The sequence below is a fragment of the Manacus candei genome, unplaced genomic scaffold (genome assembly GCF_025592945.1).
Source record: "Manacus candei isolate 608988 ecotype Guabito, Panama unplaced genomic scaffold, ASM2559294v1 h1tg000049l, whole genome shotgun sequence".
NCBI classification, from domain to species: domain Eukaryota; kingdom Metazoa; phylum Chordata; class Aves; order Passeriformes; family Pipridae; genus Manacus; species Manacus candei.
In genome coordinates, this window is record NW_026138097.1 from 32645081 (window position 1) to 32669975 (window position 24895).

General features: G+C 37.1%; 1 protein-coding gene across 13 annotated transcripts in view; it reads right to left on the reverse strand.

Moving 5' to 3' along the window:
• Window positions 1–24895, reverse strand: part of COBL (cordon-bleu WH2 repeat protein) — a 199713-nt gene that overhangs the window by 24831 nt on the left and 149987 nt on the right. For 12 of the 13 annotated variants that reach the window (XM_051798962.1, XM_051798956.1, XM_051798957.1 and 9 more), the window contains 2 exons: window positions 23959–24129; window positions 589–901 (listed from right to left, as the gene is read on the reverse strand). In XM_051798962.1, the coding sequence (XP_051654922.1) occupies window positions 589–901; window positions 23959–24129 (484 nt within the window). The remainder of the gene's footprint in view (window positions 1–588; window positions 902–23958; window positions 24130–24895) is intronic. The other variant, XM_051798966.1, reaches the window with a different exon arrangement.

Below are 24895 nucleotides of genomic sequence, written 5' to 3' on the forward strand. Positions count from 1 at the left end.
TTTCTTGGAAAAACTGCAGAAAAATGTTTGTTTATGTGAAAATAAAAAACAAAAAAAAGGAAATATGCTGAAAAAAACCATCCCAAGGTATAACGCCAGTGCAGGTTAGCAGTACGTGAATATATATATATATAGATGCATGCACACACTCCCAAACCAATCTCCAAAGTTCACTGCATACAATCATTTTCCACCTGGCTTGAATTTTCCATTATATGACCTCCATGTCATTTTTCTGGATCAACACATAGTAACATTTTAAACACTTCAGATGCTATCAGAAGTACAAAATAAACCAAACTGTAACAAAATTATTTCAGACTCCTTGAAGAAATCAACTCTGGAGGGCAGTGGGTCTTTTGCAAGAAATGAACTACAAGTTCAAACAAAAAAGTGACCTTTGCCTGTTGCTACAAGTATGTCACTGGAGGGGATTTGGCAGTGAGCGTTCCACTGGGAGGAGTCACTTGGCAATGGTACTGGTTTATGAAAGAGCAAAAGAAAGTATAAATTGGTTTTCTTAAATGATTCCCTACCAGGATGACATGCAAGATATTTTCACAGAGCTGGTGGCAAGTAAATATTTACCTCTGTGGAGCACTATCAGATCCCATGCTATCGCAGGAGGTGTTCTTCACAGGACATGTCTCTGTGCCACACATCGCATCTGCCTCAGCTGAGTCCATGTAACCATTGACCAGCTTGATGTCTCTCAGCTTCATACTGTCATTTTGTGAATCCAAAGACACAATGTCAGATGGGGAGCTCACAACACCCGAGTCCTCTGTGGTGTCCTCAGATGCAAAACAGCTGCTTTCTGATGCCGTTTCTTCCACCTCTGATAGCTCCAGAACTGTGTCATCCACTACATAAACATTATCATGTGCAGACAGCAGGCTCTCTAAATGAAATACAGCAAGGAAAGTTAACTCAAAGTCATCAGTACATAAATCAGAGAGCTATTCTTTTGTAATTGGAAAAAACCCACATGAAATACATTAGAAATAGTAGGAGGGAGCTCAGTATTTGTATATAAGATAAAGATGATTTGAAAAGTGACAAAAATTACGTCCTTCGCTTTTAGAAAGGCAGTTTGCTCTGCCAGTTCTGTGGAATTTGGGTTTTATAACTTTCATAGCATATCAGTTTCCCTAATTCTATGAAGAAACAACTTTCCAGGAACAGTTTCTTGGGGAATTGACCCAAGTTTAAATGATGCGGTTCAAGAAATCACTCTTGTTATTCCTTCTGTCAACATAATCTCATTGTTCCTCTTCCATTCTGCCAAACAGGTAATGATATTTCTAATAAGAAGTCTATATACAGGTAAAAACAGGCAGTGTTTCCCAGACAGGATACTGAATTGGTAAACTAGATCTACTGCTGGCCCACTGGGTGTCATTTATTTTACCAACCTTCAATATTTATTTTGCTTTAAGTGGGAGAATAACAGTTGTCTATTTTTCAAAGCATATAAAATCTACTAATAAATGTAGAGAAAAGCAGAAAGTGTCATGCCTAAAGCAGAAACTTTTCCAGTGTTTAGTCACTTATAAAGGAGATCAAGGGATATGCCCTTTGCATGTTCAATTCTATTAAAAGTTGCAAATTTTGAGAGAAGATTAGACACAGTACAATTTCTCATACTCTGTTTTAGTTCGGTCCCTGTGAGCTACCCCCTTTTCTGTTTGTTTGTTGGCTTTTTGTAAAAAATAGAATTTTTTAATTTTCCTTAAGAAAAGTACTCTAGACTCCACCATGCAATTATACTATTAAAGGAGAACTCCCAACAAGGTCAATAATTTCAATGACTGAAATTATTGAGTGATGAAAGACAAGATTGAGCCCAAACATATGTCTCCTGATCAAAAGGAATCAATAAAGACTAATCTAAATGTTTAATTTGGAATTATAAGTGTGGAATTATAAGCCATTCACTTCTACAACCTCGGTAAGCAAAAGAAAGATTAAAAGTGAGTTTATGGTCTGATCTTCCAGACACTTGTGGTGGATGTTAATTACATGAGAAATCCCAAGTCTATAAGCATGACTAAGATTAAACATACACTTCACTGTATTTTATGGTCAGAATCTACAACTTTTTGAGGCTTACATGAAGCTACAGCTCAATAAAAATTATCAACAGAGAGAAATACTTCTGAATTATTTTGAATACACAAAAGTATTTTCTTTAAGTCAGAGAACTGAAAACAATTTTGTTAAAGAATGTCACAGAAATAATTTTATAAGGGTGTAGCTTAGCAGTGAAACTTGGAGTGGAACTAGAATAAAAATCAAGCCAACATTCTCCTTGACTGAGGTTACAAGATGCCATTAAGTACTGAAATTGATTTCTGACAGCAGAAGCAATAAAATTCATAAGGTTGCAAATCATGATTAAAGTTTTAAGTGCTGTCAGGCATCGGTATTAATGATGGAAGATGATCCAAAGACTCTATTGCAACTTTGGAGGAAATGTTATTTGATTTCTTTGACCTTATTTTCTGTAACATTAGTTCTAGATTCTAGATTTAATCCAAGAGATCATTCCATTTTAAAATGGCAATTACAGGAACTAAGTGTATGCCACTGAATGGATTTGAGGCTCATGACAGAACTACAGGTAGGAAAACACTAACATGAAGCATAAATATGAATAATTTGACATTGAACATCAAATAATAAAACCCAAAAAAACCAGACAGTGAGGAAACAAGTAATAGTATATAGCCTTCTTGGCTTTTAGACAAACAAAAAAACCCCAATAACAACCCACCACCAAAACATTAGTAAAAGCAACAATATGTTAAAACCAGGACAAAGTAGGATAGCAAAGAAATCAATTTAAAGAGTGGAAGTTGAAGAGTGGAAGCACACGGGAAGATTTTGAAGCAATGCACAATGCAGTATACTTTGATGCAAAGAGACCTCTATATAATACGGGCCAGATCTGTTGTCACCTGGATGCAATGAATGACCTCTGCCCTACAGCTGGCACAGCAATTTATAACAAAGGACCTACTGCCAGATCCTGACACCAGGATGGCAGCCTTTTCCTCCCTAGCTGTCTCTCCCATTTCCTCATCCTCTTCTTGCCTGCCTGCAACTATTTCCTGCATCTTTCAGCTCAGGGATTTAGATCCTTTTGGGCACATGGCCCTACTTGGTATTACTGTAGTAATAACACTCAAGGCTCTCCCTGCTCGGTGGCAGGATCTCTACCCCCAGCTCCTTGTTCCCACATATTGACAAATAAAATGAAAAATAATTCTCTTATTACCAGGGTCCACGTGCAAGTTAATCCCTGTTATGTCTAGATCTTGGCAGCTGAATCACCCAGTTCACAATAAGAACATTCTCATTCAATGGCAGTTTTATCCTGAAGCAGAGAACTACAAACAGATATCTTTCTACTGAAGTAAAACCAAAATGTCCCCCTTTCTTCAAGCCTATCAGTTTGTCTGATAGCACTTCCATTTTATCTTCACCGAGAAGATTCATGAATTTTTAACACAGTTAACGCATGGCACTGAACAGAGTTGTTGGCTACTTGTCTGAACATGAAAGCACACATATAAAGCATGACTATGATGGTTCTGTGTCATGTTAACAACCTTGTTTCAGCTAAGAGCAGCACTAAAACACCCCTGTTTTAAATCTGAGCCATTCTTTGATGGATTAAGTAAGAACTATTTTTCCTTCCACATGCTTGATTAAGTCTTCACTGGGGCAAACTGAAGATGGATGGGCATTACTGGGTAATGATACATGACATGAAAAAAGCCTACCTCAACTTTTCTGAGTAGTCTTGACTTTAGGAGTAAGGATATACCTTATAAAACTTTTTAATTCTACATGGAGAACAGGGTAATATCCAGTAGTAGATGTGATTCAGCCTTGTAATTTTTGCATATTTTTTTCTCCGAGGGGATGCACCTGCAGAAAACCACCACACACTAAACGCAGTGTGATCACAATGATGGCAGTTACTGAGGTTATTTGCTGGTCGAATAAAGAAAAATCTCAACATTTGCTTCTCTTTTCTCTTTCATAACACTACGACACTTTCAGATTCTGATCTTCACAACCTCGTGCAGACATATCCAGCTTCAGAAAGAGCATGCAGCAACTGCTTCAGGACTGAACACACAAGTAATAACTGCCACAGATAACGTATTATTGAAACACTTCTGTACCTCAGAAGACTGAGTTTTCAAATATATAAGTAACATGTGACCCCATTCAGTGGCATCAGGTGGGGTGTGATATTGAAAGGGGTGTAGAAGTTGGCCCACTGTCTCCAAGTCATTCTAAAATCCCCGTGGGACATCTCACCCACAAGTGAAACTGGAGAGAGTCCGTCAATGCCCTGCATTGCTGCTTACCTATGTCCTGCTTCACGCTGCAGACACTGCTAAGCCCAAATGAGTGCTGTAGAAGGGATCTTCCCAGATTCGCAGCAGCAATGCTGTCGCTGCACAATTAGGTCAACCACACGTTACAAAGGCTTTCTTGCAGAGGGGGATGTCTGTTTGCAAGAATGTTGCCCGTGATCATCAAGAGGGAAAGAGAAGAGCTCATGAGTAAAGAATGTGAGCTTCTTGTTTAACACAAAAGAAATCTCGTTGCTTTAATCTCAGTAGTCTGTAAGTAATTAGGAAAACACTGAACTCTGAGTTTAGAGGAGTCATATCTGCACTCGTGCAGTTTGATATCGCATATATGTACACATTACTCATACAGAATGCCAATGATGGGGAGACAGATAAACCTCACCTTGTTTAAATGCAAATCAGCACTTTCAGAAATGAAGATTTAATTCAATAGTTAAAAAACTACCATGGGTAAAATACTCACTTTGATTACTACTGTTAAAATAGCCATCATCGAATTTGAATGAGACTAGAATCAGACCTAAGTGTTCAAAAGATGCATGTCCCACCTGGACTCACAAAATCAGTCAGCAAAGCCCAAGCCATCACTCCTTCTGAGACCAATGGGCACAGGGCGTAAGTCGTAACTGTTCAGAAAGTGCTGTGACCTTCTGGTTTTACAGCACTGCTGGTGGTTTATTGTCACATTCAATAATGACAGAAACAGTACATGCAACAGCATTTCTGAAGATGTAACAGTTGATTCACCCCTACATGATGAGTAACCTGAACTTCACAAGGGTTTTAAGAGACATAGAGTTCCTCTAGCTCATCTGACTCTTGCTAAGAGGTTGGTAATTGTTTTACAATTTCTTTCATCATTTGTTCCACTGCCAAAAAACTTTCTTTTCATGGACTAAAAATTGCTTTACCATAGTTCAAATAGTCTATTATAATGAAGTTGTAAAAAAATATTACAAACTTCTTGATGTTAAAAAATATTAATTCTAATAATGATCCCCAAATTAGAACATAATTCTTTCAATGACAGTACTTAAAACTTCTAGCAAGAGAAAGGAACACTGCTCTAATTATTTGTATGGGCAGTAAAAAGTTAGACTATCACCAAAGACCAGTACTAAAAAATTGTGCACTTTTTTTGTACACTTGGAAGAAGGTTGATGGAAGAAATGGGAAAAGAAAACATTTGTGGTGCCAATTATTTACAGAGATAATGAAAACAACATAGATTAGCTTAAGAGTTTTCCTACAGGTACAATGTGTTCTTGTTACATTTTACTCCTTCTGCTCATCAATCCAAAACTTTTACACAGAAATAAGTGTTAAAGACTATTCAGTGTGCAGTTAAAGCACAAGAAAGAATGGGTGGTCTCCCTATCATAATTAAAACTATTATAATTCAACATGCTTCTTAGCATATTTGAGCCTACATGCATACATTATTTTTTAAAAAAATTAAAAGAAACAAAGAGAAAATAAATGCCCACTGTTATAGACTAACAATAGCATGAGAGGAGTGGGGGAATAGCTCGAGACCCGAGGCACTCCTCTCCCAGCTTCTGTAACTGCCTTGCAGAAACTGAAGCTGGGGCCAGGAAAGGCTAAGGAGAGATACTATGCTTTGCAGCTCCAGCTCTCCTCCAAATTGAGGATGTAGAGCAGCTTAATGTTGGCTCAGCTCATTTAGGTCACAGTATCACAGAATAATTTCATTTGGAAAGAACCTCTGGAGGTCACCTAGTTCAATGTCCTCCTCAAAGCAAGGATAACTTCCAGCTTCAACAAAGTAGCTCAGGACCTTGAGCAGCTGAGCTTTGAAAATCTCCAAGCATGAAGACCCCTGGAAAAAATCATGAATCATTCTCTGGGCAATGTCTAATGCTTCTCCCACTTAAGAACATTTCTTTAATGTCAAACTAAAAAATTTCTAGCTGCAACTTGTCACTGTTGCAGTCTTATCCTTTTGCCGTGAATCTCAGACAAGTCTGGCTCACTCTTCCTTTTCAATGCAAGACAGCATTCAAATTCTCCTTGCTCTTCCCTTCTGCAGGTTGAATGTTGCCTAAGCACCTTCATGTATGTCTTTGATGCCTTCTGCCAGACTCTGGTGCCTCTGGTTTGTCAGTACCTTGTTTTAGAGAACTCAAAACTGGACTTACTTTTGGACAATGGACTCATATGTGGCTTCATGGCAGCCAAATAAAGGGGAGTAATCATCTTCTCTGATCTGCTGGCTGTGCTCTTGCTAGTGCAACCCAGTCTGTGGTTAGTGCTTCATCACTGTAAGGGCATGTTGCTGACTCACACAGTCCTGCATGTGACTCCCAGTTCTCACACAATGAGACATTTTCAGTCTCCTTCCTAGTCTCATGCCCCATGCTTATGTTTTCCAATAGATTCTTTAATTGCAGTTATTCTCACTGCACAAACCCTGCAAACAGAAGTAAATCCATTCCTTTACACGCTAGCCAACAAAAAAAATTAAAAGACTCACAAAGGATGTCTCACCAGACATACCATCAGAAAGTTACAAATGGAGTGTTATTAGACACACACTGTGAATCTTCAGCATTTCCATAGTTAATCCCAACCTAATGACAATTAATTTAGCTACCTAGATCTACCCTCCTATGGTTGAAAAATAAATGCAATGTGGACTCATTTAACCAGCCTTATGAATTTGGGTAGTTAAGCACCTCCCTTGAGGTTAAACTTGTCTGTTGTTAGTTGATATCACAACAGGAAAGTATTGTAACTTTTACAAAAGCTTTTTTGGCAATGGTGTTTCCTACACCAAAGGCAATATAAGATAGGATCAAGCCAGGGAATGAGAACTGAAGAGTATTCCAGTCCCTCTATTGTTTTTTCCATATAAAAGTAACTGTGAATGTCTGTGCACTAATGTTTGATTTTCCTTTCAAATGTATACTGAAAATGATTGAGAAGTCTCTCTCTCAAAACAACACTACCTAAAATGTCTGCTGGCTCTTGAAAGACTGGGAGGAAACTATTTACTGCAAGTAAATGTCTGCTACACTCTCCCATTTCAGACCTTTATTTTTACCACCTGCTAAGCAAGAAAGGAAAAATTTCTGAACTAACACAGCACAGATTTTCAGACCAAGAAGAATTAACATATTGAACTTTATTATTCCTATTTCTTTCCCACAATCCTTTCTTCAGTGATTGAAAAAGCCTCTCTGACCTCTGCAAAGCCCATTTGACCTAGAATGCTGTTGCTATTGCTAAACTGCTTTTCATCCTCTCCTTTCTGGTACTCTCATGAACCTACTAGTTCCTTGCTTTTATAAAAGACTTGTTTGGACTCTCTGACAAGTCTACATCATAGTCAGTAACTAGCCTTCCTTATTCAGAGGGATCAGATGTCATAAAAGTGACATGAAGAGCAAAATGCTCTTTGACAGAAAAAGGATCATTTGTCAAAGTAGATCTTCCCTTGATTAACATGAGCACGTTACCATTTGGCTTAGGAAAGGACAGATTTTAGAAAATGAATCAGTAGTGTGAATTGTTCATTTCCTTTTATTCACAATGAAGTATGATGGAGAGACTTTCACAACAGTTCCTGGTGTTCACTATCTGAGTTTAACAGAAAACTAGAATGATTCAGAAGGTGCTTTCGGGGCTCTAGATGGTCCTTTATTTAGGGTGAGGAGAGTGTGCATAATCCATGCAGTTCAAAAAACTATGAACAAGCAGGTTAGAGGAGGAGGATAATATGAAAATATATTTAAGAGAATATTATAGATAACTTCAGAGTTGCATTTCATAAATCACCATGTGTAACACTGGTAACTTGCCATGTTAAATAACGGGGCTCTTTGGGGACCATAGAGGGAAAGGAAAATCTACATGTAAAACCAGAGATTGCGCAATGTAATGAGCCTGGTGAAGAAATAAACCACTCTCCACATTTTTCTGGGAATTATTAGTCTTAAGTGACAGATTTGGGCAATTCGCATCCTTTACAGAGGTGTTCGGTTTCCATTCATGCACACTGAAGAATCTAAACAAATGGACTGTGAAGGTGATTTTCATGAGTTACCTTAGAGAACACACTCTATAAAACTGCATGAAAAGCATATCCAGTGTAATGATTAAACCCAGAAATGATTAGTGTACCTATGCAATAAAACAATGTTTTATTAGGTGACTTTTAAGACCACAGAAGCTTTTATTTTTAAACTTCACCATCTTTTTCCTCCAGTGCACTCTGTATCAATTCTCATCCTTACTTTGTCTGTTAACAATTCCATAAAATCTCTACTACAGTTTTGTATTTATAGCATAATCCAGAGGAGAAAAACACTTTTGCATTGTAATTATATTTTCCTTGCCCAGCAACTAGCTGCCAGCAAACTCAGCAAAGAGACACAAAAACCCAGCCCTAAACCGAACACACATACACACATGTACACACACAACTGTGGGATTTAAGAGCTCTTTTTCATAGTACAGACACACCATTCCACTCACAGTTTTGTATTTATTTCTAATTAAAAGTGATTTAAAAGTTAGGGAGGGTGGAAGAGAATCGGGTCAATCAATAATAATCTATCGATTACTGAAACCATTAGGTATTAAACAGCTAAAAATAAAAAACATTGAGCAGTTGCTTTCTATTTATGTGGACAAAGTATACCTACCTTAGGCACAGAAGCACTTCTACTGAGAATTGCTGCACAAACGAGAAAAAAAACTTCCTATCAATGCAGACTTAACTAGGCAGTCATGGCAACAAATAATGGTTTTGCTCCATATCAAAAGGTAAGAGGGAACTCCAGGCTGGAGTGATGGTTAACAAAATGGGATTTTATCACTCTTGCAAATTTTTTTCCAATCCACCCTCAGAGTACCTCAATCCATTCAGATATGTGATGTCACCCTTCAGTTCCCCCATCAGTGCATCCATCATTTCCCCTTACATCTCTTTCTACTTTTCAATAGGATAGTACTTATAACACAATCCGAAGTCAGACAGAGCCCTGAGAAAATTTTTTCATGCACAAACCACCTCTCTAACTTACAATTAGAATGGCACAAAACAACTTCATTTAATTGGTCAAAACATACTTCAGCCAAACCACCAATAATGTAAAGGCCTACACAGAAGATTTTTAACAGCTAGCCCCAAATTTAGATATGAAAACATTTTCATACACCTCCATACTATAAAGACACAAAGCTCTATTCTGACCATTTTTTATGTACATTACCTGACTCCTCTTGGACCTTCTGATCAATGGAATATCTGCTTCTCTCTCCAAGAGGCTTTTCAATAAACTTGGGCTGGTGGTTTACTTTGGCAATTATATTTCCAGAAATATTTTAACATAGAAGAGCATGTTTCTGTTCCGAGTTTAGTTATTACACATTTTACTGCACATTCACACTCGATTACTCTGCTATCCTATTTCTCACAGCTGTAAGACATCCAATGATGTCAATAAATTATATACCTGGTGAGAAACTACTTGGAGTATCTGAACACTTCTTGTCGCTAAGACAGTTTGGCTACTGAAACTGCCCAGTAAAGAAAAAATTATTCTTGCACAGAACAAAACTGACGACTGGAGTATCTCCCCGTAGATCTTGTGCAGTATCATCCAAAAGGGCACTGTACCATTTTCAAAGAGTATTTCCTAGGCACTTTGAGGACCAGACTCCTGAGTTAGGATGTGGGCAAACCAAGAACAGTGAGGCCAGGAGAGTGCATGCCAATCGCACTCACCACCTGAAACACTGCCAGGTCCCACGGGTCTGTGCTAGCAGGAAATAGCTGCAGACATGCTGTAGAAGCCCATAAAGGCAACTGGTTGTATGGAAAGATAGCAAGAGACAGATTTCTTTAGTGACACAGATAACCAAGCAACCACAGCATGGAGCAAGAACCAAATGCAGGGTGTCATGAGTCCAGAGGAGGGCCATGAAGATGACTAGAGTACTGGAGCACCTCTTCTGTGAAGACAGGTTGAAAGAGCTGGGTTTGTTCAGCCTGGAAAAAAGAAGGCTCTGGGGAGACCTCATAGCACCTTCCAGTTCCTTAAAAGGAGGCCTTACAACAGAGCTGGAGAGGGACTTTTTACAAGGGCATGTAGTGACAGGACAAGGGAACATGGCTTTAAACTGGAAGAGGGTAGGTTTAGACTAGACATTAGGAAGAAATTCTTTATTGTGACAGGTTGCTCTCAGAAGTTGTGGATGCCCCAGCCCTGAAAGCATTCAAAGCCAGGGGCTTTGAGTAACCTAGTCTAATGGAATATATCCCTGCCCATGGCAAGGTGGTTAGACTGTAGATGATCTTTAGGGTCCCTTCCAATCCAAACCATTTTATGATTCTTTGATTCTACGAACTCCACCTCACACTTTAGCCGTGAAGTTATTTTTTTCAGGAGTGCACACTGAAGCTATCCCTGGGAGCCTAGTAAGAAGGGCAATATTGGACAGGTAGAGAAAAAAATGCTCACAGAAGAGCACTGCTGCCATGCCACCTCCTCTTTGATGGCAGATGGACTACATCAGATTATTTCAGACATAAGCAGAGATAGGAAAGCTTAAGTCAGAGCTGAATTTGGCCTGCTCTTCCACAGTCCTCTTGTGAAGTCAATTATCTCATCAATCACGCTTTGCCCTGGGGCTCTCTTTCCCTATTAACTTCAAGAAATGCAAACATGCAAGAGTGGTAACTGGATGTTAAGCTTTGTACTGATTTGCAGATAGTAAAATGTTAATGGCACTGCCATCTCTGGTGCTCTGGTGAACAATAGCCTGATGCAAGAAATGGGGCATCATCTGAACACCCACGTGGAATAAATTCTCCCCTATCATATTATGTACTGTTAGTATCAGATCCTGCTTCCACTGCAGCAGTTAGTTAGTTTTGCCACTGACTTCAGCATGAGCAGGATCAGACCGTTCACTGATTAAAATGCAAAGCTGCAGATATCTCCTGCATGGGATGAATCCCCACAGGGAAAATTTGTCTGCATTTTTATTCATGTGAAGCATTTTAAGGCTTTCATTTACACAGTTCATTCAATAATAATGTGCATGCTGTATAATGGGGTACCTGATTAAGCATGTTTAAGTGCTTTGCTGGAGCAGGGCCATTTCTAGAATTTGAAGGTTCACTATGATCATACCCTCAAAACAGACAAGCTAGTTTGGGGAATTTTTCACCTGAGTTAATGGGCTTAAATAGGATCAGCATAAAAGGTCATTTTTCCTATGGGAAATTTGGAAATGTCTTTGAGTTTCTTTCTTTTTAGCCTCACTTCCTACAGAAATTAGGCTGAGAAGGTCATCCTGTTGTAGGTTTTGTCTATGAAAGCCTCCAGTAACTTTTAAACTGGTTACCAGCTTCTGAAATAGTCAGGAAGGATAACAGTCTAAAGTTCAGTTCCAAAAGTTTAATAAGGAGGTAGAAGAACAGAGCAAGGAGACTTTCTTCATATATGTGCTGACATAAACCTCATTCTCTATTATGTACCAGGGATACCTGGGGGAAGGATGCTATGAACAACAGGAAAGCTTCAACCCAGAGCATAGTGGGGCTTAGATACCAGGGAACTTAATCATTAATGCGGAAGTTCAAAAGAAATGCTTAAGGAATTACTTGATGAGGTCTGGGGGAAGGGAGGAAGACACCAAAGAAGAAAAATAAAATTAAAAAAAATAATAAAAAAAGAAAAATTCTCAAATCCTAACATCTATTTTTGTTTTGAAAAGCAAGAATTTCAAGCTTCTGTGATTTTCATCTCCATCTATGTTTTCCTTTCTTCATCCACTATTATCCTTTCTCTTTCCCATTTTTATCCCGAATTAAAAAAATAATAAAAAAAAAAAAGAAAGGAACCTCCTCTTTTAAAATCCAAAGAACCAGTTAATTTTTTTTTCCTAAAACCACTACTCAAGGATTGTGTTCGGAAAATTTTTTAGCAGGTGTGACTGGCCACTGTTTCACTTTGTACAGTACAGTTTGTTCAGTAATGTTCAAACATTACCTTAATTCTCCTGATTGCTCATAATTTCAGCATGGGATTATTAAACTCTCCACTCACCTTAAGAGAGACCCTATCAAACCAGCACAGAATCATGCCGGTAGTTTGTTAGTACTCTTCCCATTACAGCATGTTAAGTTTAAAGACTTCTGTCTCAATTTCAGTCTGCTAATTTTCTCACAGGCACTAATTTAACTCTGTGGAAAAAAATGCAAGGAGTTTCCCTGTGCAAGGATTTTTTCTGTAAAAGAATGCAATCGATACATTGCCAAAGCCTTGTATTATGAACAGAGGCATGTATTTAATGTACTCTGAAAGTGAAGGAAAGCCTTTTTAGTACAATCTGTGTCCTTTGTAAGAGCAGACTGAAGACAAATGATTTTATTTCAGGAACATCTGAATCCCATTGATTAGTGTGATGAATACAGAACAGGAAAGCTGCCAGGTACAGAGGAAGCTGGGCATGTCCACGAGGAAGTGGAGCAAACAAGCAAATTACAGCATGTGCATGCTGCTTGTTTTTTTTTTTTAACCAAATGTTTTCATTTGGAATACTTGGACACTTAAAACTCTAAGTTTCTTTAACTGACTGGTCAGTTAATCAGCATGTTGTTCTCATCTTCTGAAGGAAAGCAGCGAAGGTTTCAGAAGTAAAAAAATACACTTTTAACCTATAAATAATCAACAAAATGTTCATATACATTGTTTTTAATTCAAATAAGATCTATGCTGGGGGGGAAAAAAAGGTAGTTTCTTTTTTTTTTTGGAAAAAGTGGTTTACCTGGTAAAAAATTTTGTGTCACTCCTGAGCATTGATTTAACAATTTGAGACTGATGGTACTCAAAAAGGGTTTCAGAACAAAACCAAAACACCAAGGCATTCATGCAGGAGACCCCAAAGTATCATCTACTTCCAGGAAATTATACAGGATAACCCTTCTACAGTCCTTAGCAGTCCACTGCAAGGTTTTCTGGAGAACAAGTCATGAAAGAGTTTGTTTACCTCCCAAAATGCTCTATCTCTTACAGGTAAAAGTCAAGTAAAGAAAGTTCATAACTTAAACTTAAAGCTAGTAATTATTTTTTCTTACAGTCTTTATAATTCTTAAATAATTCTTCATAATTCTTATAATTTAAGAAGTATATTCATTTAAGTCCTGACTGTTTCACCTATAGACACATCTTAAAAACAGAGCTGTTTCATGTTTCCACTTAGTTAAGAAAAAAACATTTTCATGCTTTTACAAACTGTAAAAATGTTTTCCCTTTTAGTTTTTAACTTCTCGTCAAGCGACAAATTTGAGGGAAAAAAACCAAATATGGAAGAAAAGAAGAAAAATGCTAACGCACACATTTTAAAAATCAGAAATCAATAATAATTTTTATCAGATGCTTGAAGTGGAAAAATTATTTTGTTTGTTTGCTCTAACAGGTAAGTAGATACTCCCGTTCCAGTCTTTCACTATTTATGGGAAGTTACCATATATTTAACAACTTTATTTTCAGCTTTTAATCACAACAGTCTTAAAAGAAAAAATACTATTTTTCTGTCATAGTCCTCCTTTCTCCTCTTATTTTCTCCGCCGTCTTTTATTTTAGGTCTTTGTCCTCCATTACACCCCACCTTTGCTTATAGTAGTAGGTTAGAAAGTAATTATTTTATCCATGCCAGGAACCAATTATGGAATCCACAAAAGGAGCTGACAAAAGAGACGCTGTCTCTGCTCTCAGCCTTTTGCTCCCTCAGGCCCTAGAACCCAGAAGTGAATGCGCATGGTCAGAATTCTCAATTTCTTAGAAGAAAGCAGGAAGGCATTTTAGTCAGTGTTTACTGACTTAGAAGTGGTAATAGGAAAAGCTGAGTATGAGCATCTCTAAGGATGGAAAAGCACTTCGGTATGAGAATTATCACCTACCTGGAACAGAGAATACAAAAATTTTCAACAGTTTGCTTTCTGTAGCAACCTGTGCATTGCCTGCATTTGAATCAGTAGGATCTTGCTCCAAATTTCAATGCCATGTCAAATATCAACCTTCAGTTTGATGTGGTCCATACCTAATGTGTAAACTTAGCGTAACTTCAAATTCATACTCAGGATGAAACTTCTCACTCTCACGTCACATGCACGTATTTGGTTGAACATTGATGTTTAGTCCTGCTTTTTACTGATAAAGTGTAAGTCGCTCTATTTGTGTGGGTGTGATGATTTCCTCACATTCCACCATTCAAGGACAGTGGAGTATGTTTAAGATGCCACTCAATTATTAAAGGTACTGCTCCCACAGTTAAACTGCTCTTATTTTGACTAAGGAAGAGGAGAACAGGGAATCTGGTTTCACTCAGAAGAAACATTTGCAGTTTATCCACAGATTACTTGCAGATTGCAGAGCTGATCTGCAAGGGAATTAGAAATGTCTTGACATTGAGTCAGGATAAGAAATGAAGCTAAGGTTCATTCCATGCTCCATGAAATAGTTAAATAACCAGTTAAAAACCTAAATATCAGGAAATGATATTTGATTCACTGGGGTCCAGTCCCCTACTTAGGTAACCAGAAAATATTTTCTTTGAATATTCAAAGTAATTTTGCTCCCTTACAGTCAGACTGACTTTGGGCTCAAAGTCTCCAAAATCACGAGTTTTATTTTCAATATAGGCAGGTAGCAGAGTGAACATGTAAAGGAATGCAAAATACACCCCCTTTCAAACCAGTGTTAGCTGTACCCAGGACTCAGTCTCCCTCTTTAGAACTTAATCAAGGCATGGGAAAATGAAGTAGATCTGGTGACCCAAATTTACAATTTTCTTATTAGAACTGAAGAGGAAAAAAAAAAATCTTTCACCATCAAGGTACATTGAAAGAATATAAAGGACTCAGTAGTTGATACCTGTTCAGTATGTTATCAGCTTCATTCTTTCTACTGGGCTTGATATTTTCAACAGCCATTTACCACTTGAAGCCAGAGCATTACAGAACAATTTACAATAAACAAGGAATAAAGGAGCTGATTCTTGAAGAGAAATACACAAGATCACCTTCCCTTTCTCCATCTCAGCAAAAATCAGCATTTATTATGGGTAAGCTCTTCTGGATAAACAAAGAATTAATTATGCCACTTTGTCAACGTCCTATGAATTTTAGCAGTGGACTTCTCTAGCCATACAGGTGCTATAACAGAAGCTTATGAGTAAGAAGTATGAATAACACATGAATAACAGTGACAGCAATTTTGTTTCACTGGTCTTGAGGGGAGTCCATAGTTTTGCAATGACATCAGAGAACAACACTGCTGTAATTTTCGAGGGATGGAATAAGTTACATTTTGTCTTCTAAAATAACATGTATTTTAGTATGGAAAATTAAATGGTGCCTACTGCATGTACTAAATATATATTGAGAGTCACGGTAGTGACTGGAAGCCAAGCTCAGAAGACAGAACTGCTGTCATACATCCTCACATGGCCCAAATCTCAAACAGAAGCACTTTTATACTGGGGCAGAACAATAAAGAGGGCTTAAAGTGGCTGTAAACATAAATCATGAGGGTATGAGAATCATGACCACAGAGTTTACTTTAAAAAAGCAGAATAGAGGGACAGATGATGGGCATATGATAGATTGGATGGCCATATGTTTAAAAAACAAATGCAACATGGGTCTTTGCAACTCATCATACAATTTGAACTGGATGATTTCTCTACCAATCATTCTCTCTTGGCACTTATTGGAGCACTCTAGATGCCACAGAAAGCTTTAAATAATTCCTTTTAAAATAGAACAAAACCAGAAATATATCCTTTTCCCATTAATATATTTAGAATATTCTCTCCATATTTTACCTGCCCAGAATAAGTTTCAGTGGTGGACCAGTAGCATGTTTTCTGAAGATAAAAATGGAATGCGTTCAAAGTTTAGTATTCTACAGCCCTGCCACCAGAAAAGGAAAAAACAAATCAACCCGCTTAGTGGGAAAAACAACATTCATTTCAATCCTCAAATATTCCAATTATAAGGAAAAAAAAAGCAAGCATTAAATGTAGAAAAGATATTTAAGGATGTTTTGAGAATTTCTGAATCCTAGATTTTAGTCTCTGAATGACTGAATTGCTAGTAATGAAGTCATTTGTCTGTGAAACAGGATGGATACTAAACCAATCTGGTCATGCTTTTAAAATGCTAAGACCCAAGCTGATAAAATCCTTCCAGCAGAACACAGTCTTTTTATACTGGCACTAAACCTGACCTACTCCTATGCACTTCTTAAGTATGTATACCAACTATATGCAGTAATTACCACATCTTGTACACAGCTGTCATAGATATAGAGGCAATATCTATGCAATATAATAGCCAACCCAATATGCCACCACCCTCTGCAAGAATGCTTAGAGCAAAAATTTGAGCGTGCACCTGGAAGACGCCATCACAGTGGCATCACCTGCAAATATGATTTTATCTTCATTTTCTTATTTGTGATGAGACTGATTTTAAAAAAGTAGAAAAAATTTATTTTTTCTTTTTAGTTACTGAAAAAAAAAGACTCTGAAAACTAAGAACTGAAAAACTTTGTGCAAGTGTGGGATCTATTAGGTTAAAATTCACCTTTAACATTACTCCTGCTTGCTTCCTACTGTGGCTCTCGGACAACACTGGCTCCCTCTGGTGGCCAATGTACGAAAAGATATCAGTAAAATACTATGCACCAGGAAGCTTAATCTGTTTCTAATTCACTGGATCTTGTATGGGTTGAGCACATTCATCAGAACGAGTTTAATAATAATTAAACATCTAATAATAAATTAAACATCTCTCCTTATTCCCTAAGAGCACTGGATGTCAATGACACTGGATTTGTAACACTGGAATTTGTTTTGATTTATAAGTTACCTGTGCATTTACTTGTCCTCCTGAAAGGGTTCAATGATACTTTCCATTTTTTGTTTGTTTATTTGATTTTCACCCCAGATATCTTACCATGAAGGACAGTATTTGAACAAGCTGTTTGGTTGTGCAGATAAATCCTGAATATATAAAATGTATTTCTTACTAACTCTGGTAATTTTCATGAAAAATTGTACTATAGTAGCCAATTTATTATCAACTTTTCCATGTAATTCTCACTACATTTCTAATGTCTCCAAGGTTAAAATAAAAGGAGTAAACCCAAGCCACTGTCTTTTCACATCATTGCTAGCCTAAGATTCCATCAAATGGACCTAAACTGACATTCCTTCCTGTTATTGAAAATGACTGAAAAACTTTCATTTTCTTCCAGAAGCAGAATTGAGGAGCTACTAGAAACCCTGAGTTGAAGCCTGAAACAAGCAGGGATTCCCCAATTGTACCTCAGCACCGAGCTGGTGCTCATGAAGCAAACTTCCAGCAAGCTCATGTTCCCAGAATCACACTTTGCTTAAACACTTTACCCCCTTGCACGCACGTAATTAATGAATTAACAATTGTGAAACAGAGTATCTATGCAATTCCACTCAATGGATTTGGATTTAATGAGTGTCACTGAAAGTTCTTTCCCACACTGCGTGCAGTAATAGGAGCTTTTAAACTATGTTAATGTCACAGTAAAATTTCTTATAATTAAGATGATTCCTTGTAAATATGTAGAAATTTTTCTTTTTTTTTTTTGTAAATTCTGTTTAATAGTATATATATACTTAGAACTTCTGAAATCATAATAAACAAAGGATATGAGCTAGCATAAGCAATGTTTTTTTTTTTTTAATTCTGAAAGGTAGATCTAGCTATCTAAAATTGGTCATTAAAATATCTGATATAGGAATTCCACAAAAAATGTTAATTCCCACAAACATATTTCAGACAAAAATTCTGAATTTTAATTAAAGGTAAATTAAGTGTAAGTAATGAACTTCTGGTGTTTTCACCTACAGTTTTTAAGAGTTTGGTGAGCAGACCACCTGAAAAGAGACCACTTTTCATAGCAAACATGTCAGCTATGTGGAGAGGAACCATAGCTGTCTTCCTTCAAAGCAATGAAACTTTTTCTTTAAAAATGTAATTTTGTTGAAAACCCGAGCCTCCTTTAAGGAAAACTCGTGCCAATGCAAAGGACTGCTTTGACAATAAACAGTACTTCTACATTGTACTCAATATAAAAAATGTTGTCTCACCACCTCATTATTTCATTTTTATACTAGTCTGAACTCCACGGAGCATGTAACTCTACGGAGCTACAAATAGGATGCAAATAGAGTAATGAGAATGGGTAAATTAGGTTCTTAATCTTCACATTGTGAACACCCCCTTGCTTTTTTTTAAGAGAAGACTTAAAATTAAACCATTGTCCTGTCTTAAGAAGGTATTACAAAGTACCTGGCAGCACAGAGAGTTCAATTCTACTCCACTTTTAATAGAAGACCCTTAGAGTACCAAGTATACTTCCCAAAGAATATTTAAAACTTATTAACTACATGTCATATTTGTATTAAAAACTGTCAACCCCCTTTTTAGCCATGTTCCACATTATCTGTAGGAATGCCTTGCTTTCTTATTCTCCATTTCGCCTGCCTGGAAAGGATTCAAGATGAATATGATTATTTGCTTGAGGGTAAAACAATAATTTTTCATCATTTAAATTAGAGTTATGTATTGCAAGTCACTCATTTAAATAACATGAATGTCTTAAAGCACAGTACTTGCAAGGTCAGAATAGTTCCGGGTGTGTGCATCATTACAACTCATAAAACCTCTGTTTGTAGTTCAGAATAATTAAAAATACATGTCTTATGGACCATTCACATGAAGAACTTCATGCAGCACAAAGAAGTTTGTGCTAAGTACAAACCTAGAGCTGATATTTTAATTAGAACTCATTGACTATTCCTAGCACAAGTGTAAAAAGACTTGTGGAACGAGATTTATCTCAAGCAAACAGTGTTTGCATCTTTGTTACAGAAATAGAACACACACCTTGATTTCCACAGGATGTCTTCAGGATCGAGATAAAATTACTCATACTAAGCACCAGGATGAAAGATTATGAATCAGTGCATTTGGTATTGGTTCTCGGTATTCTTTTTAAGCCACTTATAGATCCAACAGATCTTCCTGGTTTTTTTTCTTGGCAGCTTGATTGATAGCCAAGATATAGAAAGAATCTTGCACTTCAACTTGACTAGGCCATGCCCAGTTCTAGTTTTGTTCCAAAGGAACAAAACAGATGCAATAAAAGAAAAATAGAAAAAATAGAGAATGTAAAATGTTATACCTAGACTAGCAGAAACTAAAAATGAAAAATGTTTTTAGAAACTTTATACTAAAACTTTAGACAGTATGGACAGTAAACACACCCCGTCCCAAAAGCACACTCTTTTGAAACACCAAATTAAATTAAACCATGGTTCAAAATAAAGAGAATCTTGTGGAAAAGAATGACGGATAATATCTTTGAGGCTGATATATAGATTTTTATAACACAGCATACAGTTCTGGAGCATACATCTGACAAATTAATATGAACCACAACCAAAATTAATCAATAATAATTAAAAGAGAATGTGTGAGTTTAAAAATAAAAGAAGCCAAAATCTCAGTCAGAAAAAAAAGGTTCTTTTCCAGCAGGGGAGAAAGGAAGGCAACAGAAGAATCAGGGTAGTAGAGGCAACAGGAGGTTCAGAAGTATGAAGGTCATAGGAAGAGGCAAGGTCTGTCAGATGCGCTTGGTATATGAAGGGAATGATGCACAACAGTAGACTGTCAGGGGAAAAGAGTAAAAGGATATAATTATAAATATTGTGTAGATCAGTCAGCAGAATGGCTAGCATGCTCAGTAACATTAAAGATTCAGATACCCAAAGGAGATGTAGGTGCATGAGCACATGTATTAAAATTTAGAATCCCACAAATGCTCTGAGACTAACTCCCTGGGTTCTCGTATAAGCTAACTCCATCCTAACAGCACAACACCTACTGATATGCAGTGTGTCTATGAATTGTGCTTTGCTTGGCCTGAATTTTAATTCTCCAGAAGGTACAAGATAGATGATGTTGGAGATTCAACTTCATTCTTTAGCCTCAGATCAGGCTGGATGAATAAGGGTAGTGATGGCAGTATCAGCCTTTTAAGTCACATGTACAAGTTTTCTTGCTTTAGAGACCACTTCTAAGAAAGAAAAGACTGGGTCACTTGACACACGCCTTCTGAGGCAGCATACTATGACAAGCCAGCAAAACTCCCTGCCAAGTACCATGTAGTTCCCAATTGATTTAGAACCACGTGTAAGAAAATCAAGTTTCCTCTGTGTTTCTACCTATTTTTGGTTCAAGCTAACAAAGCCCAACTCTTAAAGACTAACCCTAATGACTGTTAAAGACTAGATATACATCTACGGTGACTGAAGAAATATGACTGAACTGCTTGTGAAACCATCTCAGATTTTGTCAAGTGGCTTGTATGACCTGTTCATATGTCAATCATATAATGAAAAAAATTAAAAATTAGATATAGGGACAAGGCTCCTTTCTGTTCTCCTCATTCCTTAAAATTAACCTGGTATTATCCAGCAACTAGTAGTATCATCCATGTCTTCTACACAAAATAACTGGTAAATGCTTATACCCACTCCTTCATTCCTTAAAACTTTCTCATTAAGCAATGATTGATTATTTTGATCTATAGTTAAAAACAAAGACAGGTACAAATCATGATTTTATTTCTTCAAAGACAGAACACTTTCTGAAATTTGCAAATCAATCAGTTGTCAAGCCCCTACCCAGTGTGAACCCTGAATTCATTAGTACTTTATCCAGTGCCAGAGTGAAGATTTTAACTTCAGGATCTCACTCTACAGGAAGGCAAATTTTTTATTTTCTTTCACAGACCTTTTAATTTCTTACAGCATATCTCAATGATAGTCCATAACTAGCCAAATTAAGGGTTAATTGTGGAGTTTCACAAGAATACTGAAGTTATTCTAATGAGCTAGCTGACAACATTTCAAGACAGCATGTTTCAATTACTTGTCTAGGTGTAGCAGTCTTTCATTACGTGCATTCTTTATGCGAGGTAAAGTAGCACAGAGCTTACCATTGACTCACATATTGGGAACTTTACAAACCATGTGAGATAACCAAACGCCATGCAACAGAGGCAACAATCTCCATTTCTGCATTCCCAAAGTACAGTCAATCTTAGAATCACAGGCCATGAACAATCTAATTAGTAAGACAAGGAAAGAGAAAGGATCCCATAAACGTCATTTGAAACATGCAAACAACATGCAGCTAAGGTTCTACCATACCAAGGAAAGGTCATGTAATGAAAATATAAAGATTAAAGAGCAAAAACTGTGAGGAACTGTTGCATTCTTGTTTGTGGAAGGGATTCTCGCAGTTTGAGACAGAAAAGCCCAAGTATCTTACTAAAGGCCCTATTCATGAATTATTTACACTCCCCATAAGTTTGGAAAACTCCATGAAGAGTCACTGCCACTATTCTCTGTGAAATGAAAATTCTTCAAGATGGTTTTCCCAGAGCACAATGGGACAATTCTGTGTTTGCTGGAACGGAATGAGGGGTGAAGCACAGTGCCCCACAGACAGTGGCAGATCATAAGGAGTAAGAAATTAAACTCCACATGATCACAGAATTTTAATTTCTGAATGGGAATTTTATCTTATGAAAGACATACTGCTGTTTACAGTCACCCACTCAGCAAAGGAAGACCACAATCTTCGTGAGAGAAAGCTTTTTTGAGAGAGTGATTTCTGAACAAATATGCCTTTCATCTACAGCTGGCATCAGTGGCTTATCGTCCTTCCCACCTTGTTCTATGAGAAAACACATTTACTAAGCTTAGAGTTAGGAAGACCGAAAATTTTGTTGTTCTTTGAATCTACCGCCCAAGTCCTATTTGCACTGCTTGAGGCATTCTCAGGCAATAAAAAACATCATTGCAAAACTGTTCTTACGCAGTTCAATAGCTACAGTATCTAAGCACCTTTCAGAATGGCATTAGGCAATATAATTAACATCTGTTGTATGTGCTGCTGTCTCTCATGGGTACATCTATACACGTTTCTCTTGTGTAAATCTATACACTTATCTTTATCTAGGTTGGACACAGCATAATTATAAAGCTAAACTTGTCCCTCTCCAACTGATGCTTTAAGTCTAAAATAAGTACCCACTAAGCACTTGCTCTCAGTAAATTGAGGATAATAAAAACTCATGTTATGTTTCTATGAACAAGCTTAATCAAATCCTTTTGGCTGAGATGCTGTGTTTATTTAAGAGCAAATGATCACACTGATTAAATCAGTGCTGCATTGATTAAAGGGTATTTGATCACCAAGGTAGATCAGGAAAGCATTGCAAAATAACAGTGATAGAAACTCAAATGAAGCAGAAATATAAATGCAAAGAAGGCCACAATGGATTTTTAATAAAGAAAACATTGTAGGCAAGTTGATGATATCTAGAACAAAAAGAAGATTTCAAGTATTATATGATTTCTGTGCATACACTGGTAAAAATGACTTAGGGTTAATCCTCAATAAGATTCAGGTTTTCTGTTAGTATGATCTCCTTAATTTCTTTCCCTTCCCCCAATAAAACTCATCAATCTGTATTTCCTCAGCACAGATATGAAAAATAACACTTTAAATTTTGCTTATAATCAACAGCAAACACACCAACATTAATTTATCAGAGTAACTGTTACCTACAGAATACTTTTGGTAAAGAAAATGTCCTGGAAAGAGATCTTTTGCCAACTTAGTAGCTAATAGAGACGTTTCTCTATCCCATGGTTAGGAGACACCGTCCTAGCCTTCAAAGGAAGTGCGTCCATGAGATGTCATAATGTACAGAGCTTTGCCGCTTTTACCGGATCTACATGGGCGTGCAGGGCAAGCCCACAGGGAACATAATACATGATCAAAGACTTGGATTGTGTACAAAGATTTAAAGACAGTGGATAAGCATGAAATAGTAGCACGAAAACATGCTTTTCACAAGTACACAAGGACGTGGAAAATACTGTACTTGTCTGATAACTGTTATGCCCCAAGGGGAAGAGACATAAAGGACTATCCAGAGATGCCAAGAAAGATGTTAAGAATATACTGAATATACAGCTCCTGTAAATGGTTTAATTTTCCTAAGGGAATACCCTGTAGTTCTCAACCTAGACTGATAGACCTTATGACTCTCAAAGGAGCTTGTCTCTGGGGAGATCAAAAAAATGTTAGTACAGAAAAACAAACACGGGGAATTAATAAAACAGATTTTTTCCTTTCAGTTGAGCATAGCCACAAAGCTTGATGGTTATTTTTAAATGCTTCTATACAATGACCAGGTATTATCTGCAAAACTGTCTCTAAATAAATGTTTTGTTTACATTCATTAGTTACACTGCATTGGACATTTTGAAAGACAACAGGCTGAAAAAAGGGGGAAAAACAGACACCGATGTCTAAAGAGCAGAGAGGAAAGTCTGGAAAAGCTAACCCTGAAAGCAATCATCAAAAGAATGGAGATGAAAATACATATATTTTCAAACATACGTTTAGGTACCAGCTCTGTTGGCGCTGTAACATCTGCTTCTCTGTAACACTCTGTTGGATCCACAATGTCACTGCCAGGAGGAGGGTAAGGTGGGGGTGGGGGGATCACTAACTGGGGCGGACCACGAGTGGTGCCTCTAGGAGGCTTTTGTGGCACCCGCCGTCCATCACCTACAGGGGGATCAATTGACTAGTTACTTCATTGCAAGATAATGATCGCTCTGTTTATTGCTACTTTTTAAAAACACATTGATTTTCCCTTACCCACATCCAAAGTGTCTCTGGGTCTAATTCTGCTCTTGTTTACTCCCAAATAACTAAGGGAGAAGAAAAAGGTAGGTCTTTCTTAAACCAACAGCAATGGAACCAGAATTGGGTCCAGCACATACATGTACATTACAACTAACAGTTAAAATCACCGGTTTTGGCAGACATAAGGAAGGAGAAAAATAGTTGAATAAAAAAAAATTAAAAAAGCTATGTATGAAAATGTGAAAAATGTGTTTTATTTTTATCTTCTGAAATGCAAAACTGCCTGAATTTGTTGATGTCTAGGATACTTTTTGTGGCTATTTTCCTGACTCTGAGAGAAAGAGAAAGATGCCTCAGGTTAGTATTTTGAAGTAGATATCTTACAGGTTTTTCTGTTCTTTTTTTTTTTTTTAATAGGTTTTTATTATTTTGACGTTGTAGAGAAGCAGATGATTAAGTTGTTTTCTACAAAACAGTGTTTGAATCTACCAAAGGAAATGCTCATAACTTTGGCTGGAGGTTTATTTCTACACTATATGCAATAACAAACCAAATACATGCATCTTTTCACTATATGAATCACTTCCAATATGAAAAAGCTGCTGCCTGTTTGTAGTATACAAACTAGAGCTATTGCAATTTGGAAAGTCCTTAGAGGCTGAAAGTGCACTGAGGAACCATGACT